At 48.0% G+C, this 19571-nt stretch overlaps 1 protein-coding gene and 1 long non-coding RNA gene across 3 annotated transcripts in view; one reads left to right on the top strand and one right to left on the bottom strand.

Moving 5' to 3' along the window:
- The first annotated feature begins 642 nt into the window (after positions 1-642).
- On the top strand, positions 643-3452 carry LOC308578639. The gene is made up of 2 exons (XR_014004057.1): positions 643-1469; positions 1699-3452. It is a non-coding gene; the product is annotated as an uncharacterized lncRNA (long non-coding RNA).
- TMLHE (trimethyllysine hydroxylase, epsilon) overlaps positions 2608-19571 on the bottom strand; it is a 29145-nt gene continuing 12181 nt past the window's right edge. For both annotated transcript variants that reach the window (XM_081179114.1, XM_081179115.1), the window contains exons 4-8: positions 16223-16502; positions 14278-14397; positions 10880-11116; positions 9425-9563; positions 2608-4365 (exon numbers count right to left, since the gene is read on the bottom strand). In XM_081179114.1, coding sequence (XP_081035240.1) covers positions 4234-4365; positions 9425-9563; positions 10880-11116; positions 14278-14397; positions 16223-16502 — 908 coding nt within the window. In that variant the 3' untranslated portion in view covers positions 2608-4233. The remainder of the gene's footprint in view (positions 4366-9424; positions 9564-10879; positions 11117-14277; positions 14398-16222; positions 16503-19571) is intronic.

Here is a 19571-nt window from a genome sequence, read left to right as displayed (position 1 = left end):
AGAAAGATTCACAGAAAGATGGTGTGTTTGCATGAAAAGGTGCCTCCGTATTGGGCTATTGCATCACAATCAGCTTGATCATGATGTTCCACACTTTTTAAAAGAGCTAACACAAGCAGGGAAATTATGTGTGTTGCCCTACTCACTCCCCCAAACCTGAATGGTCCTGTATGCTAACAAATGTCAAATAAAAAGTTCATAGAGGAATTAGAACCATTTTAGGTCACTGAGGAAGCCCCACAAAGGGCTGAGGAACCTACACCCTCTAGATGTTGTTGAACTACAACTCCCACCAGCCCCAGCCAGCATAACCAACAGTCAGAGGTGATTGGAGTTAGGAGTCCAGCAGTTACTGTATTTTTCGCTCTATAGGATGCACCCGACCATATGACGCACCTTGTTTAAGGGGAGAACAAGGGGAAAAAATCTCCCCCTCTCTGCTCAGCGCCCCTTCAGCGAAGCGGCAGGAGAAACGGAGCCCCTTCCATTTCTCCTCCCGCTTGGCTGAAGGGGCGCTGCACAGCTCTCCCTCTCTGCTGAAGCCAGGAGAGTCTTGCTCTCCCGGCTTCAGCAAAAGGAACCCAAAGCCTGCGGAGTGCAGCGGGAACTCGCGCTGTGCTCCAAAGGCTTCAGGTGGCGCACTGACCCCTCTCGCTCTCCAGGCTTCAGCGAAAGCAACGCGAAGCCTCCGAAGCGCGGAGGGAGCGCTCCCTCTGTGCTTCGGAGGCTTCGCGTTGCTATCGCTGAAGCCAAGGAGCCTGCGTTCGCTCCATAGGATGCACACACATTTCCCCTTAATTTTTGGAGGGGGAAAAGTGCGTCCTATAGAGCAAAAAATACGGTATATTGAGGGTCACAGTCGACCCAGCCGTACCAGACAGCAATGATGTGGTACAAGTACTAGCCTCCTGTGGTCTTCAAGTACCATACAAGTTGGTCACCAGCAAAGTGTCCAGAGCTGGTTGTTTCCAGCTGGTAGGGTTGGTAGGGTAATGGAAACAACCAGCTCTGGACACTTTGCTGGTGACCAACTTGTATGGTACTTGAAGACCACAGGAGGCTAGGCTACAATGTATACTCTTGCCCTGGATTTGTTTTCCCGGAGAAGCATTAAATGACACAAGTCTCCCCATCCTCCCTCACTTTCCGCTGCAGCAGTACTGTCCAAAATACATCACTTCTATGCAGAACTCAGCTTTAGATCTTTATTTTGGCACTCCTGGAGGAATCTAGCAGCTTATCTTACTTTGATGCATGAAGGGAAAGCCACCAAGCACCAAAAATGCCACCAGGGAAGTACAGCATCACTTCCTGTTTACTAATACAGAGACCAGGTTTTCACAGCTGCTTAATGGGTCTCTCTCTCTTCAGTTTGGCATGTCAAAGGTCAGTTATAGCAATGACCCTGTGTACCTGATTCTGGTCATACCTCAGATCATGTGCAGAGGGGAGCTGCTTTCCTTGGTGCAGTGGTTAAGAGCGGTAGTCTTGTAATCTGGGGAACCGGGTTTGCTTCCCCGCTCCTCCACATGCAGCTGCTGGGTGACCTTGGGCCAGTCACACTTCTTTGAAGTCTCTCAGCCCCACTCACCTCACAGAGTGTTTGTTGTGGGGGAGGAAGGGAAAGGAGAATGTTAGCCGCTTTGAGACTCCTTCGGGTAGTGATAAAGCGGGATATCAAATCCAAACTACTCCCAGGGGGAAAAAAAGTCCACTGGCCTAGCTAGCTGAAGCCAGTTGCCAACCCCTATTTGACAAAAAGGTGTTCCAGATACAGGAAATGGATTTGGCCCAGATCTTGCCAGATTCAGCAGTGGAAATATGTGAAACCACAGCAGTCCTTCTACTACCTCTTTCAGCTCTTTCAACATCTCCCTCTGCCTGAGATTAAAAACATATAAAATATTTTCAGGCATTTACTCTCAAATACATTGTGAAGCTAATTTCACAGAAACAGAAACATGCACAAAACTTTTTTTTTTTAAAAAAAGACTGAACTGCGTGAACTGAAGGCATAGGCAAGGAGTCTGCATCTGAAAATAAGTGTTGCATTGTTAGCCATGATTAACAACTGAAGCATGGATGCAAATCCAATGAGGGCTGGGTGGCAGGAAGTTTACATTCAATTCAGGGACAGAAAAAGTGGGTCTTTAGATGCTACTTGAGGGGCTCGTGCAATGGCAGGTAATGACTTCCTGTGTCACCAGAAATAGCAGCCCTTGATATCCCAACTTTGTCCTGGCCAAGAACAGCAACATGAGAGGAAGAAGTCCCACTGTGCTGGTAGGACCCATAAGAAGGTACTCCTGGTGAATGGCTTACATTCATACCTCATCTGCACATACACAGAATCCTTTGTTTGTGGCCAAAAAAAGCTATTTTGTACAGGCAGTGAGGTGGTTGGGCACAGTTTCTTCACTTAAGACATTCACTTGAATTCTAGCAGATGTGTCCTCCATGTGCTATTCCTATTCCTACTGGTACAAAAGGCAGCTACTGAGAAAGGCCCATAGTAGAAAAACAAAACTGGTAAGTTGCTCAGCCATCAGAGAGATTCCCAGCTCAAGGAGTGCAGAATTTAAGGAAGTTGGCTTTGTTTCTCCCCCCCCCCCTTGAGATATTTTCTAGAACAGGGCTCAACTGCTTCAGGCCTTCCCTCGAAACAGCAGTGCTGATGGTTAATTTTAGATGCTGGACTTAATGGTCTTATGCAGGGGCCAATCCACTATGTAACAAATGAAGCTTAAGCTTTAGGACCCTTAATCCCAGAGGGGCTCCAGAAGGGACTTTAGTGCAGCTGCACAAGTCAAATCAATTAATTTTTCAACAATCCCAAATTTTGAGAGTCAGTAGCACAAACGCTGCAAAGGTAGAGTGTTGCGGGATAGGAATTTCAATCAAAATATGAGATGAAGTAGTTGAATTATTATTTTTTAATTGCAGTGATTGTCGTGAAACAACCCCATTGAGGAAGACAACCGTGGTTACCCATACCTGGTTGCAAAGGGGCCCCCCATAACAGAGCAAGCGTCAGGGCCCCCCAAATGTAGGCCCACCACTGGTCTTATGGGAAGTCAGTGCTTTTCCCCACCTGTATGGAGGAACATTGCCTTGTTTTGTTCTGGCATCCTTGGTACTAGATATGAGTACCAGCACCTCTATTTTTTTAACCAAAGAAACCACAGCTGGGAACCCCTTCCTCACTTTAGATGGTCATTCATCTTGTTCCAGTAACTTCAAAAATGTGGAAAGTCAGTCCTGCTGCCATGTCTGTCGGCCTCCATGCTCATTTTGCTGTAGGGACCATGACCTCTGCCCCAGAGTCCTGCCCTGACAGTGCCACTGCTCCTAATTCAATTACTTTCCTATTGCTCACAAGGTGAGAGGCTATCAACGAAGTAGGAGTAAATCCTTGGAAGGCCAAAGAAAAAAGAAAAGAAAAGAAAAGAAAAAGCACAAGGCAAAAAAAATATATTCAAGAACCAAAATGAAGAAAGGGCAGCTATCATGGACTAGGAGGAGCTATCATGGCAAAAGAAAAACAACGCAGGATATGGGGAAGGGGAAGATATCACTGTTGTTGCACAAACTGTCGTTTGCAGTTCTGGTAAAGAAGGACCCCCAGCATAAGTACCTGGCCCTAGCCATGCAGCTCTCCTCCCTCGCCACAAATTTTCCTGTAGCTGCTTTCCTATCAATATGGCAAGTTTGAGCCATCAGCAGGCAATGGGAACAGCCCTAAAAGCTTCCAACACCTGGCACTTGTGTATTTTTGAAGGTGTTTGAAGACTGGTGTCGGGTGGAGAGCGTTCTCTCCCCACACTTCTAAGGACACTCACTTGTCCTGTGGTCAGCAAAACTATGAAGTGCCAGTGTAAAAAATGCCCACTGACCAAAGTTAGCATTATAGTTCAGTTACAACAGCAAAAAGGCACAACAAGATCTGGCACCTCGAGTGCTGCAGCGGACTTTGATTCCTTCCTGCACCAAATGTGTCCATTGTGCCGTGAAAGCCAAAGGGAGTTGGACAACAAAAGACCAAAAAACTGGGATAGTGTATGTGTGGGGTGGGGGGAAAGGCAAATAAACTGCATGGGCTGGCTGACAATCAAGTAATCCCATGGGGAACTCTCCTCCTCTTGCGAGCAGAAGGTCAAGTCTGTGAGGTATATTGCGAAAAGCTCTCTCATTCCTGGATCCGCAATTCCCTAAATTCCGGAAGCCCAGGTCAAGCTAGGCTTGCAGCCCCAGGAAGCGGGCTGTATTCAGCACGTCATCTCTCGTCAGGTAGCAGCCGCAGAGCTGGCGGTAACCTGTGAAAGACTCCCGGCCGTGCAGAACTCGCCAGTTGTCCACAAACAGGGCCTGCAGAAAGAACGAATGGGAAATTTGTGTCCACGCTGCAAGACTCTTCCTATACCTGTTACATCATTGGCGTCTGGTTAGGTAATCTTAGCAGGAACAGACATGTAGCTCGTCTCCCCCATTCTTTTGGAAATGGAAGACAAGTGAAGAAGCTGCTTTATACAAGGGTCAGAAGATATGTCCACCCAACCCAGGGTTGTCTGCACAGCTTTGCATTACAACTCTCTTAGTGGGGGGTAGGAAAGCTGAAAATAATGCCAATATATTTTGCATCTGGCAACCCATGAGCCCCTTTGGTTTCAGACAGTACATGGGTATGAGAGTCTAAAAAGCCTGGAACACAAGTTTTTATAGCCCTCTAGTGGCTATGGTGGTTCATTGACCACAAGTAATGTATTTACTAGACGTGTATACCCGATTCTGACCAAACTAAGCCTCCTGATGTACCGTATTTTTCGCTCTATTGGACGCACCGGACCACAGGACGCACCTAGTTTTTAGAGGGGGAAATCAAGGAAAAAAATATTATCCCTCCCCCCAGCCACAAAGAGCAACGGACAGGCTGTGCGCAGCCTGTCTGCTTCTCCCAGAGCTTCTTGGGGCTGCGGGGGAAGCCCGGGTTCCCCCACCAGCCCCAAAGAGCAAAGAAGCCAAGACAGCGCACGGGATCCATAGCCGCGCAACCTCTCCAGCCAGGAGCTAAACCTCTCCAGCGCGGCTAAAGAAGAAGACAAGGCAGTCCAGGGCAGGCACCCACTGCCCTGGCTTCCTCTTTAGCCTTGCACAGCATCTTTAGTCTTGTGCAACGGGATGGATTGCGCCCGCTGTCCACCGGGGCTGGACTAGATGACTCCTGGGGTTCCCTTCCAACCTTGCAATTCTATGACCTCGGAAGGTGTTTGGGGTCTCCACCACTGGAGGCTTTTAAGCAGCGGTTGGGGGACCATCTGCCTGGCGTTCTTTAGCTGTGATTCCTACATTGTGAGGGGGCTGGGCTAGATGACCCTCAGGTGGCCCTCCCAACTCTATACAGTCCTACAGTTCTGCAGCAGGAGATCCACAGCCACTTAGAATCATAGAATCATAGAATTGGAATAGACCACAAGGGCCATCGAGTCCAACCCCCTGCCAAGCAGGAAACACCATCAGAGCACTTCACACAATGCCCACTCCCAATTTTCATCTGAGAGACATGTGGCTTCAGTGTCTAGGTAGGTACCCCCCTACTTGCCACACTTCCCCCACCTCACTTAAGCTGAGGGAATTCCTGCCCAGAGAAGCTCCCAGGTGAGGCAAGGGTTAAGATCTACCTCTGGTAGATCTCTTGCGGCTGGAGAGGCACGCAAGGCTAAAGAGGAAGCCAGGGCAGTGAACGGGATGGATCGCGCTCGCTGCCCTGGCTTCCTCCCACCACCCCCCACCCCCGGAGAGGCGCGCAAGTCCAAAGGGGAAGCCAGGCAGCGAACGGGATGGATCGCGCTCGCTGCCCTGGCTTCCCCTTTAGACATGCGAAGCCTCCCACCCCCCCCCACCCCCGGAGAGGCGCGCAAGTCTAAAGGGGAAGCCAGGCAGCGAGCGCGATCCATCCCGTTCGCTGCCTGGCTTCCTCCCACCCACCCCCCACCCCCGGAGAGGCGCGCAAGTCTAAAGGGGAAGCCAGGCAGCGAACGGGATGGATCGCGCTCGCTGCCCTGGCTTCCCCTTTAGACATGCGAAGCCTCCCACCCCACCCCCCACCCCCGGAGAGGCGCGCAAGTCTAAAGGGGAAGCCAGGCAGCGAGCGCGATCCATCCCGTTCGCTGCCTGGCTTCCTCCCACCCACCCCCCACCCCCGGAGAGGCGCGCAAGTCTAAAGGGGAAGCCAGGCAGCGAGCGCGATCCATCCCGTTCGCTGCCTGGCTTCCTCCCACCCACCCCCCACCCCCGGAGAGGCGCGCAAGTCTAAAGGGGAAGCCAGGCAGCGAACGGGATGGATCGCGCTCGCTGCCCTGGCTTCCCCTTTAGACATGCGAAGCCTCCCACCCCCCACCCCCACCCCCGGAGAGGCGCGCAAGTCTAAAGGGGAAGCCAGGCAGCGAGCGCGATCCATCCCGTTCGCTGCCTGGCTTCCTCCCCACCCCCACCCCCGGAGAGGCGCGCAAGTCTAAAGGGGAAGCCAGGCAGCGAACGGGATGGATCGCGCTCGCTGCCCTGGCTTCCCCTTTAGACATGCGAAGCCTCCCACCCCCCCCCACCCCCGGAGAGGCGCGCAAGTCTAAAGGGGAAGCCAGGCAGCGAGCGCGATCCATCCCGTTCGCTGCCTGGCTTCCTCCCCACCCCCACCCCCGGAGAGGCGCGCAAGTCTAAAGGGGAAGCCAGGCAGCGAACGGGATGGATCGCGCTCGCTGCCCTGGCTCCTCTTTAGCCTTGTGAAGCCTCCCACCCCCACCACCCCCGCTGGAGAGGCGCGCAAGTCTAAAGAGGAAGCCAGGGCAGCGAACGGGATGCATCGCGCTCGCTGCCCTGGCTTCCTCTTTAGCCTTGCGAAGCCTCCCCCCGGCTGGAGAGGTTGTGCAAGGCTTTTCTAGAGGAGGGAGAAGGGACTGACTGGCGGCGTCAGTCCCTTCTCCCTCTTGGGGAAAAGCCCGCAAGAGCCGCGCGAAGCTTGTGTGGGGCTCTTGAGGGCTTTTCCTGCCTGCCTCCTCCCTGCATTCGCTCTATAGGACGCACAGACTTTCCCCCTTAGTTTTTAAGACGGGAAAAGTGCGTCCTATGGTGCGAAAAATACGGTATATTGTGCTCTAGAAGGCTGAGTTTGGTCAGAATCAAGAATACACTTCCAGAGTTAATGCTAAAAACATTACCTCTGGTCAATGAGCCACCATAGCTGCTAGAGGACTGTGAAAATTTGCATCCCAGGCTTTTTAGACCTGTCTACCTATGCACTAGCTGAAACCAAAGGGGCACATTGGTTACCAGATGTGACCCCCCCCCCCAGCTCTCCTACATCACTATCTGGGTCACAGGTAGAGGGGTCTTTCCCACCACTTGAACTGGAGAGGCCACGTATTGAAGGAGCATGTGTCTGTCTGTGTACGTTTATGTGTCTGCTCCCAGTATGTTTTCGAGCACAATTCAAAGTGTTGGTGCTGACCTTTAAAGCCCTAAATGGCTTCGGCCCAGTATACCTGAAGAAGCATCTCCACCCCCATCATTCTGCCTGGACACTGAGGTCCAGTGCTGAGGGCCTTCCGGCTGTTCCCTCATGCGAGAAGCCAAGTTACAGGGAACCAGGCAGAGGGCCTTCTCGGTAGTGTCACCCGCCCTGTGGAACACCCTCCCACCAGATGTCAAAGAGAAAAACAACTACCAGACTTTTAGAAGACATCTGAAGGCAGCCCTGTTTAAGGAAGCTTTTAATGTTTAACAGACCACTGTATTTTAATATTTTGTTGGAAGCCACCCAGAGTGGCTGGGAAAACCCAGGCAGATGGGAGGGGTATAAATTAATAATAATAATAATAATAATAATAATAATAATAATAATAATAATAATAATAAAACTGTGTGTAGTCATGATGAGGCTACTTATTACAGCAACGATGGGGGGAAGTCAGATGGCTCCTTTCTCCCTTCACCCCAACTTTGAAAGTTGGGTGGGTCCACACACCTGTCAATCATCTCGAGTCATTTGTGACATCACAGAGGGCCTTCTTGGCATTTGCGCTCGCTCTGTAGAACGCCCTCTTGTCAGATGTCAAGGAAACAAACAACTATCTGACTTTTAGAAAACATCTGAAGGCAGCCCTGTATAGGGAAGTTTTTAAATATTTGATGTTTTACTGTGCTAAATGCTTTTACTTTGTTGGAAGACACCCAGAGTGGCTGGGGCAACCCAGTCAAGATGGGCAGCATATAAATAATAAATTATCACCATAACCATCATCAGGGGATGACTTCAGAAAGTCTCCCTCTCAGCACCCCTCAACTGACGGGGGCTGAGAGCAGCCCCAATCTGAGCCACATCTTTCCTTGCTCTACACCTTATGCCACATATGATGTCAGACCTTGGACAGATGGGTGTACAGCCTCATGGGCTAAACTGGCCCGTGGGTTTGAAGTTCCCCACAATATGAACATAAAAAGCTACTTTATACAGAGAATTGAGTGTGTTGCCCACTTCACTCTTGAGCAGATGTTAGTTTGGTGTTAAATTAGTGCTGGGAGCCTCAGTATGTTCCCTTCATGTTTCCCTTGAGATAACAAGGATGGTTCAGATGTAGCACACATATATTTCTGCCCTCCTGCATGGAAGAGGTTGGACACAAAGCAAAGAACAGTCCTGCTGGATCAAGCCAAAAAGGCTCCACAAGTCCAGCATCTTGCTATCACTGTGTTCAACCAGATGCCTATGAGAAGCTTGCAGGGAAGACCAGGGCAGTCCTCTCCCCACCTGCGATTCCTAGCAAGTGGCAGAGGCTCTGGCAGTCGGGGTAGAACACAGCCATTGTTGTCACTAAGAGACATGAATAGCTCTCTCCTCTGTGAACACGTCCAACCCTCTTTTAGTAGATGTAAAGGGACCCCAAACCATTAGGTCCAGTCATGACCGAATGTGGGGTTGCGGCACTAATCTCGCTTTATTGGCCGAGAGAGCCGGCGTACAGCTTCCGGGTCATGTGGCCAGCATGACTAAGCCACTTCTGGCGAACCAGAGCAGCACACGGAAACACCGTTTACCTTCCCGCCATAGCGGTACCTATTTATCTACTTGCACTTTGACGTGCTTTCAAACTGCTAGGTTGGCAGGAACTGGGACTGAGCAACGGGAGCTCACCCCGTTGTGGGGATTCGAACCGCCAACCTTCTGATCGGCAAGTCCTAAGCTCTGTGGTTTAGACCACAGCGCCACCCACGTCCCTTTAACCCTCTGTTAGTGCCATCCAAATTGCTTGCAATCTCTACGTCTTCTGGGGGCTAATTCTGTAGTTTAGCAGTGGAAGAGCACTTAACTCTGAGCTGCTAGTACCAAATGCCTCCACACCAAAGCCACATGCCAATCTGCTTGCCATGACTTTACCTTGCCCGGCTTCAGCTTCACCCAGAGCTCATTCTCTGGTCTCCTTAGCTCGGCGGTGAGAGTGCGGTGTGCGCTGTACCAGCGGTGCACAGTGTCATAAGGCACCGTGTTAATGACGGCTCGGTCGTAGTTGTTGTACCTAAAATAAAGCAGCAGAAGGGAACATCCACAGTGCACTACTTAAGGATTGCAATCCCCACATGGGAACCAGTAAGTCTCTAAGGATCCGCAGAGACATGACTGCTAGAAGTGATATCTATTTATCAGTGGGAGCAAACGCTTTGTGTATATCAGATGAAGGGAGCCTGCTGTTAAGGCTTCAGTTTCCACCAGCCAGTAAGGCTAATGGTCATGAATGATGGGAACTGTAGTATAGGAACATCTGTGAAGCCAAAAGTTCCCTATACCTGTGCACACATAAATTGGACTTGGGTTTTCTGCAGAAATTACAGGGAAGGACAGGAATGGTGTAAGGTGTGCACAGCCAGTAAATTTGCTCAAATGGTGCATCTTTTAGTAGCTTCACCCCTGTGATTTTTTTAAAAAAGCAAACGTTAATTTTTTGGGGGGTCATTCAGTAGGAACTTGCCAGGGGAAGGTAATTTTGCAGCACACTTGATTTTCCTTCTTGACCAGCCAGATTCCGTAATAAAGTGGTAACTATTTTATCAGCACAAGATCCACAATGAAGCATCGCCTGGGCTCTGGTACAGGACTATTTGCTGGGATGGCTAGAGGAACAAACAAGGACTGTAGATATATCTAGGATCATATCCCTGCTCAGCTCTGGCTGAACTCTGACTGCTTAAGGCCTCATCTGCACTATAAATTTAAAGCAGTATTGTGTCACTTTAAAACAGTCACTGCTTCCTCCAAAGAATCCTGGGAACTGTAGTTTGGTAAGTGTGCTGAGTTGTTAGGAGAACAACTATTCCCTTCACAGAACTACAATTCCCAGTGCTTCCCAGGAAGAGGTACTGGTGGTTAAATCACTTGGGTATCTCTTCTGGTGGTGGAACATGCAATTCGACCATGTTTGCATGAACACAAACTGCTCCAACTGATGTTGTCACAACCCTAGAATCCAGCAGCACCCAGCATACCAAGTAAGAGGTTGCAGAGTCACCCCATAAGGAGCCAGAATGGGTTCTTGACACAAAGCCTGATGCTGGAGACCAGCGGGGCTGCTAAACTGGAGTCTGTTGGGCAAGAGCCCCCCGGACCAGATTCCTCAACGACAGATCCAGGACCCTCACAGGTGCTTTCCCTGGGCCTGAGAAGAACTGCCTGTCCACAGGCCCAAGTGTAGCCCCTTTAAGGACTGTAGCTATCACAAAGGAGGTGAAGCCTAGGACTGGCGACAGAGGCTCAAATGGCCTCAGTCCACCTCTAGCTTTGTTCACTTGGAGTGCTCTGTGGGGCTGCAAAGACCAGGGCAGACACTGGCCATCTCACCTGATCAAGTAGATCTCGTTGTTCCAGGGGTAGACATTCAAGACAGGGCCAACCCCAATCATGTGGTTGTGGCAGCCCCCCACATTCTCGATATATTCGTGCTTCAGTGGCACCTTGGTGAGGAGCTCAAAGTCATCCGGGGCTTGCTGGAGCACCTGCTCTGCTGCGTAGAAGCCATCCACAAGCAATGTACGACCACCTGTCCCTTCGTGCCGGAGGCAGTGAAACACCTGGATGCTGTGGAGGGCAAGGAAGGAGCCGGTCACTTGGTGGCAATAAGTACATTCAGATGTGTGTGTGGGGGGGTATCCTGTTAATGCTCCTGTATTGTTCCTTTCACAATGCATTACCTGTTGCATTATGGAACTTTGGCTTTTTGACCAATATACTGTACCAGCTAAACGTTGTGCTAAATGTCACTGGGTGTGGTGTGACCCAACTATGGACATTATTGTAGAAAATCACTCTTTCTGCATGTGTACTTCCATTTCCCCATGGAAACCACAGGAAAGAAATGTAGGCTGGCATTATCACCCCAAATTTTCCCAATTACTCCCACGATCTTCTGGGTTAATGCAGTTGCATGCTGATTTTGTTCTGGAAGTAATTAACATGGAAATGAGCACCAAACTTCCACTATGTTTCACTTGATTTCTAGAAATGGTCTTTATGTCATGCGAAAGTTCAAATATAATGTGGAAATTAACAGGGAAACTGAATGTAGCCTGGAAAGTGATTCTGCTGTGGCTCTAAGAGTGGCCCCGACAGGTCAGATCAACAAACTCTCTTGTGGTCCTTTGCAGTGGCCTTGTTCTAAACCAGGTGTGGGACACTAGAGCTGGCCAACAGTTAGAATTCTTATCTCTCTCCTTGTCCCCAATATGACAGATGAGCAGAGCCGGCCACCTGCCAATCACCCCAAAGCACAATGTCAGGTTTCACATTCTTGTCTGTGTGGTTTGAAACCAAATAGTGCAGGTGAAAAGCAAAGCCCTGTGCTCTGTTAAGCATGGAAAATGAGCTGCGTGTTGGTGCTTCAAAGCCCCATGCACAGGGCTTTTCAGACACCATTGATCAGCTAACTGGCAGTGCCTACAACCTCTCTTTTGGCTCAGCCATGTCATATGTGGCATCAGGTGTAGAGCAGGTAGGTAAGGCTTGGTGGGCCAAATGGGGAGGCCTAACAGGCATAACTAGGTCTGTGGGCCAGGGGTTCCCCACTGCTGTTTTTGACATTACTCTTGTCATTACCGCTTTGGCTCCTGGCTCATTAAAAGAAGTCTAGTCCCTGGGAGAAAATGAGTAGAAAGCACAGCATCCATTCCCTGATAAAGAGGGTATCTCATCTCAGCACCTGGTTCCTCCTTGCTTTGGGCTCCTGGAACATCAGACTTCAGGTTGCTGCCAAAAGGTTACTGAATCTGCATTTCTGGATGCAAACCACTGAATGCCTCTCATATGCACCTGGTTCAGTCACCTGAATTTAGTTAGGGAATAAGGCTAAAACTTCCACTGCTGCATCTAGTTTGGAATTGGCCTAAATAATATAGGCCTGCAATGGACCTGGACCTAAGCCTTCTGTATATAAAACACAGACTATGCCAGCAACCTACAGTTCCTGTCCACTTGTCTATTTATGTAGAGAAATGTGTTTAAACCCTCTCCCTCTCTATTGCTTCTGTTAGTTATTAGAAGGGGCAAAACTAATATTGCAAGGTCTCTGAAGTTCAGCTGGCTTCTGAGATTCTACAAAGCATTTTTGTTTCCCTTTACAATCTTGAGGTCTAGAAACCTGCTTCTTGTTTTTTGATCATAACATATTACATATAGTGGTGAATATAATGGTGCAACCTCAGGCTTTTTAACTTCTTTTTTTTTACCCTTAGAGAGATTTTAAACTTCGCAGTCTCTGTGCTGGATACGTTCTCCCAAAATCTTGTCCAACGTCAATGTTTGCAGGACCTGTTCAGAGCGCTATTCAAGCAGGCTCAGGCTGTTTGGAATTGCCACAGGTTAAAGGGACTTAAATTCCTCTGTAGTGGAGCTCTCTGCAATGTGGCTATATTAGGGTGATGGCCAGGTTTTGAAATTCACGTAACTGGGTAATAAAAACATCAAACTGCTGTCACTGGTAATAAAGGCAGGACTGCTTAGTTTCCTGTTGGTTTTCTGAAGCACTCTGAGAAGCTGGAAGAGATGATCACAGCTGGGGAGTCCCTTGATGCCCTGTGCTGTTGCATTCTTCACTGTAAAGGTAAAGGTAAAGGGACCCCTGACCATTAGGTCCAGTCGTGGCCGACTCTGGGGTTTTGGTGCTCATCTCACTTTATTGGCCGAGGGAGCCGGCATACAGCTTCTGGGTCATGTGGCCAGCATGACTAAGCCGCTTCTGGCGAACCAGAGCAGCGCACGGAAATGCCATTTACCTTCCCGCCGGAGTGGTACCTATTTATCTACTTGCACTCTGACGTGCTTTCAAACTGCTAGGTTGGCAGGAGCAGGGACCGAGCAACGGGAGCTCACCCCGTTGCAGGGATTTGAACTGCCGACCTTCTGATCAGCAAGTCCTAGGCTCTGTGGTTTAACCCACAGCGCCACCCGTGTCCCTCCGTTCTTCACTGTACTCCTTTCAAAAATAATCAAGAAGCAGGTGATGTGAAGGACCTTTAGAGAACCACTGCCACAGAGTTGACACTACTGACCTAGATGGGAAAGTAGTTTGATCTGATACCTTATACCAAGGCAGATCATTGGTTCATCTAACTCAGTACTGTCAACACTGACTGGCAGCAGCTCTTGGGGTTTCAGACAGGGTTCTCCCCCAGCCTTACCTAGAGACGTCAGGGGTTGAACCAGGGACCTTCCTCGTGCAAAGCAGATTCTCTACCACTGAGCTACGGCTCTAGCTGATGTAAAAACAGCTTCCTGGGATTCTTAATAGGCTGGCTCCTAATTGCAGGTGCAGCCACTGTTAATGAGCCTGCCCTACTGACAATGACTGAAGTCATAGCAGACTCAAAATGTGAATGCCCCACAAACTCTACAGCATTTGTTGAGGTAAAGTGAACCTGACTACTCTGGCAGGGTGGGTTCCCTGAACCCTGTAAGGTGGGGTGGGAATGGGGTAGTTATTGGAAGGTTTAGCACAGGTTAAAAGAAGTGTTTCACGCAGCTCAGAGTCAAACTATAGAACTCTCTCTCCCAGGAGGCAGTGGTGGAGGGCTTTTACTTAATCACCTAGACAACGCTTGGATGGAAGCCCGATGTAGGCTGTTCTAAAGATGTAACCGGGATAGAAGTATTAAACATAGTAATGTGTTTAAACCTAATCATGACAAAAAGGAGCAGTGCATTTGTGACCCATGTCAGTCCCTGCCTCTTGGGCCATTGGAACATACCCACAGGGTTCCTGGAAATAAGTGGTATCTGTGTGACGGTCCAAAGCCAGCTTGGTGTAGGCTGTGTCTCCCCGGGAGAAGTCAGAGGTGAAGTGCCACATCCTGCCGTAGATAGTCTCCCTGGAAAAGGAGAGAGAGAGAAGCACACACATAAAGGCCTCTGTGTTGGCACCAACCACTAAAGCCACGGCAGGTGGGCCTGATGATAATTCATGCGAATGGGCAGGTGAAGCAGCACCTGTGCAGACCAATTCTATCTATGTTTGCTCAGACGTAATTTCCATGGACTTGGAAGCGTGCATGGAGTTAGATCTTTCGACGAATGGGCAATATATAAATAAATTACAAGAACAGGTGAGTTCCTGAAAATACACATCTCGGGTATCAAAGTCCGGGCAAAAGAGGAGTGTCTTCAGCATAAGGCAGAAACAATATCTTGAAGGTTCCAGACACATCTCTGTGAGGAGGAATTTCTACAGCTTAAAAGGCTGTCAAAGAGAATGCCCTTTCCTGGGCCACTGAACTTCTGAGTGTGATGGAACTGCCAAGAGGGTCTCCCTCTGCTTATCTAAACACCCGCAATCAGCTGTTCCTACTTCAGCTTTTTCTCTCTGAACCCAGTCCTGAATTTCCTTCTGGGGTTAAGGATAGCAAGTCCGAATGTTGTCTGCACATGCCAATCTTTCAGAAGTAACAATATTTACTAAAGCGAGAAAGAATCTGGGTGGATTTGAGAAGATGAAAAGAGAATCCAGCCTTAAGAACAAGCCACACATGGGAGGGGTTGAAAGGAACAATTATCAGACACAGCAGCAAGACAGACTAGAAAGCTCCCAGGCCAAAGAGGCTGCTCAGGCCACTTCCAGGCTGGAGAGAAAGGGAGCCGGCAGGCAGGCAGCTGGTATAAATCCCTTCTTTCCTAATCCCCCAGGGCAATCCAGGGTCAGCCTGACAACTGCAGTTTAAATTGGAAGGGGAGGAGAAGAGAAACATTCCTTGTACTTTCCTCTGACGTCCCAAGCACTGCTTTGGTCTTTGGGTCTCCAGGGGCTGAGGCTGTTTCTCCTAACCTTTGCAGGGAAAACAGGAAGCAGTGATTGGCGTGAACACTAAAATGTTCCCAGCCTGCCAAAAGAACTTGCTCCTTGTTCTATGCTCAGCTCCGGCAGCTCTTGAACAAATGCTAAAGGAAAAGATGGTACTCTTCCCCCTACCTTCTTTATTGTGAGCAGGAAGAAAAAGAAACATTTCCCCCCAGTTCTGCGCAGCCACACAATAATCCTCAATAGACATCAGCATGGAGCACATTATCTAGTGCATGAGAAGAAATGCCACAACCACCAGGGCCCAGATGCAACTGATGCAGGTAGACAAGGACTAAACAAACCTGGAACACTCCAGATTTTTTTGACTGCAACTCCCATCAGCCTCATCTAGCACAGGAGCTGATGGGCATTGCGGCCTAAAACCCCTAGAGGGAACCAGGCAGCTGAAGGCTGGATTAAACCATATCTCAGTGGTAGAACACACATTTTGCATTTAGAAGGTGCTTTGCAAGATAATAAATAAAATGTGCTTTTTAAAAAGTACCCTTCGTTGCATATATAAAGTGCTTTGCAACTCTCGTCCTGCCTAAATTCTTTTAACACAGGGGTGGAGAAGATGCAGCACTTCATAGGTCTCTGGACTAAAATAATCCATAGCCACTGGCTGGGTCTGATGAGAGCTGGAGTCCAACAACTTCTGCAGGGTCAGAGGTCAATGCTTCCGAGTCTCTTTCCAGCCCTATGAGCATCAGCAGGAGATGCTGAATGCAAAGGCTGAAGACTCCGGAATGCTACACTCCTTTCTCAGCTCAGTCAGAGGAGAAGTACAGCAGTGTTGTGACCCAACCCAGGCAAGCTCCTGACACATTTCCACTTACCAAAAACACCCACACAGTTACCTGATCAAGCTGATCCTCTCTGCTAAGATCTCGGTGTCTTCTTTGGTTGGGGGGACGTTTTCCACAAATGCGATCCCGTAGAGCAAGAAGTTTTGCAGGAACTCTCTCAGGCCCTCGTTGGTCTCCAGGAAGCTCTGGCAGTCCACTGAGGGCACTTGGGCTTCCTGGTAGATCCGAGCATTCCAGAGAATGCGTGGCTGCATGACCTGCTGCTTCTGCCCTTCGTAGCTGTTCTTCAGCAGCCATTCCAACCCGTACCTCGTCACGTGGCCATCTGGCCCTGGGAGACAGACAGGATTAGTGCAAACATTTTTCGAAATGATAAAGGCAGATCTGTGTAACTGGTAAGCCTTTTATGATCAGAGAAAAAGAGAGAGAAACACACAGAGAGTCCACAGTCTGTTTCTTCCAGCAGCCTTTTGTGAAATCCTTTGATCTTCTATGTAGCGTCAATGCAACCCAGGGCTAGGGAAAGCTGTTGTTAGGATTCCAGATGTTGTTGGATTCCAACTTCCATCAGCCCCTGACAGCACAACCAATGATCAGGGGTGATGGAAGCTGGACTCTAAACAACAGAAAAAGCCACAGGCTCCCCAGTCCTGATCAAACCTAAAGGCTCACCTTCTTCTATGTGAAGAAGTCCTGCATTAACTCCTCAATATTTTGCTGGGTTGGTTCTACGCCTAGATTTATGCAACTGGAATTTAGTTATTTTGAGTGCACGTTGGGATTTTCTGGGGCTTATGTTTGTTTTGCCTTTACTACTTTTAGCTGCCTTGAGCTTCTTTGCAGAATAAAGTAGAACATGAGTTTTAAAAATAAAACAAAACTGAATGAAATACTGAAAGAGCGGTTTGGTTTGATAAGGTTTAGCATATGGCTGAAATGACCAAACTTTCTGAACTTGTTGTTCTTGTATATTTTTAATGAAAATATTCAAGTCCAAGTAAATAAGCAGTAACAACTTCACTTTCATCTAAAACCAGAGCCAGCCAGAGGGCAGTTATTTCTCATGCCCTCGGTTTACAGAAGGGCTTCTTCTCAAAACAACACTTAATCAAGGGAGAAGCTTGCATGCTTCCCATAGGCATTTGGTTGGGCCCTGTGAGAACAGAATGCTGGACGGGTTGGGCTTTTGGCTTAACACAGCAGGACTCTTATCAGGTTATGTGGATACAGGAAAACGCATATAACGATCACAGGGTCTCTTCTAGGGCTGTTCTCTAAGAATTAAACCTCTGTATTATGCTTTACCTAAGTAAGAAATTACTTTTTAGTTATTAGGTACTAGCTAAATATTAAATAGAAGGAGACTAGAGGATGTATTGATGTTCTGTTGAAGTTTCCAAATATCAATTTCCTGTAACCAAGCAGCTAACAGCACATTATGTCATTAAAAACAAGGAGGTGATTAATCTTTCTAAAAACACGCGCAAATCATACCTGGAACAACAGAATGCCCAAGGAGCTATAGGTTTCATGCATGGGCGGAATCATCAAAAGCAGGAAATAATGCTGGATATTTTAAGCCCCGTTGCCATTTTAAGAATGAAAATTAATAGTCATAGGAGGAGAGACAAGGAACTATAAAGGTGGGGCTCAAATTCTGTGCTGCTGTGATTTAGACTGGGTGTGGTGCTTCATCAATGGAGATTTGTTTTCTTAACACTGCTTCTGAGTTTGTAAGTCTAGAAGCTTTTGCTGTGAAAGGGTGTGATTGGTTTACTTGTTTTTGTTTATTTATTTTGCTATTAAATAAAAATCCTTATTGGACATTTGTCTGCAGCAACGTGGTATGTGACATTTGCTGAAGCTAGATAGCCTATGTCTTGGGAAAAATTGCTGAGTTCTCAGCAACCTTTGACCCCAGCAGTCTCCCATGAATGCTGGTTACTCATTGACTAGAAGGAGTCTTTAAATGGTTTTGGCTGTTATTTTGTACTAAGAATTGTTAGGAGACAGAATAAGAATATCGCTCAGTCAGTTCAGAAAGACAGCTCAGTGAAGTAAGCCTGAAGTCCAAATTAATAGGAGTTCAGAAGTGTCTAGTAAATATAGTGTACAGTACAGTAAAAAGCAATAAAAGCAACTGAATGAATATAGGGGTATAAAATTCAAGTCCACAGGAAAGGGTCTATTTTTAGGATCTGTTTATATCTATTTGTATTATTTAATAGCAAATTTTGATTAAACCTACTTTTGACAATTAAGCTTGCTTTTTAATCCAAGAACACGTGAAACAGTATGAGGGTGTGAGAATGTGTGAAGTTGCAATTGGATAGGTGTATAACGAGAATGGAAACTTGATGACTATATAAGGCAACATCTAAATGGATTCCTATGAGAAGGCGATACCAACAATTAAGCTCAATAATTGATCAATATTTAAGATAACATCTAAATGGATTCAAAGAAGAAGAAGGTATAATAATTTTAAATTGTGCACATAGTTAACACTGCCTGTCTGGATGCTCTTAAGTATTTGTTTAAATGTCTTACAGAATTTTTATGGTTTTGAGTATGGAATCAGCTGTTTGCTGAAATGATGTTGCTTATTTGGTTTAGCTACTTCCAATGGTTAAAGTACAAAAGCTATTTACAGGACAATATTACTGAGTTTTGAAGAATAATAACTGAGAAAAATGGAAAATGTGATTAAGTCTCTCAAAAATATTAATTACTGTAATCCAAAATCATAGTTGCATACTATTTGAGAATACTTCTTCGTTAATTCCTGATTCCTGCCAGGAATATCCTTTCTGTTTTTGCTTCTTTGCCGATTTTGTAGACCTGCCTCAGCAAAAGGTCAACAAGAGCAACAAGGAAAACAACCATTTATGTTTTATGATATGTCTTATTTACCGTATTTTTCGCCCTATAGGACGCACTTTTCCCCCTCCAAAAATGAAGGGGAAATGTGTGTGCGTCCTATGGGGCGAATGCAGGCTTTTGCTGAAGCATGGAGAGAGAGGGGGGTCGGTGCGCACTGACCCCTCTCGCTCTCCAGGCTTCAGGAAGCTATCCGCAAGCTGTGGGAGAGCTGCGCGACTTCGCGCAGCTCTCCCACCTCTTGCGGAGAGCTGCCTGCACCCAGAAGCCTGGGGCGCGCTGAGCTCAGCGCCCCCAGGCTTCGGGCGGCTCTCCGCAAGCCGTGGGAGAGCTGCGCGAAGTCGCGCAGCTCTCCCACGGCTTGCAGATAGCAGCCTGTTCTGGGGGCTGGGGTTGGGGGAAGCTCGGGATTCGCCCGCCCCAGCCCCGCGACTGGGGGGAAAATAATTTTTTCCCCTTTATTTCCCCCCAAAAAAACTAGGTGCACCCTATGGGCCGGTGCGCCCTATGGGGCGAAAAA

Source organism: Podarcis bocagei (genome assembly GCF_964188305.1).
Source record: "Podarcis bocagei genome assembly, chromosome: Z".
Taxonomy (NCBI): domain Eukaryota; kingdom Metazoa; phylum Chordata; class Lepidosauria; order Squamata; family Lacertidae; genus Podarcis; species Podarcis bocagei.
Note: the sequence above shows the minus strand (reverse complement) of the source record. Positions and strands in the feature narration are given on the sequence as shown.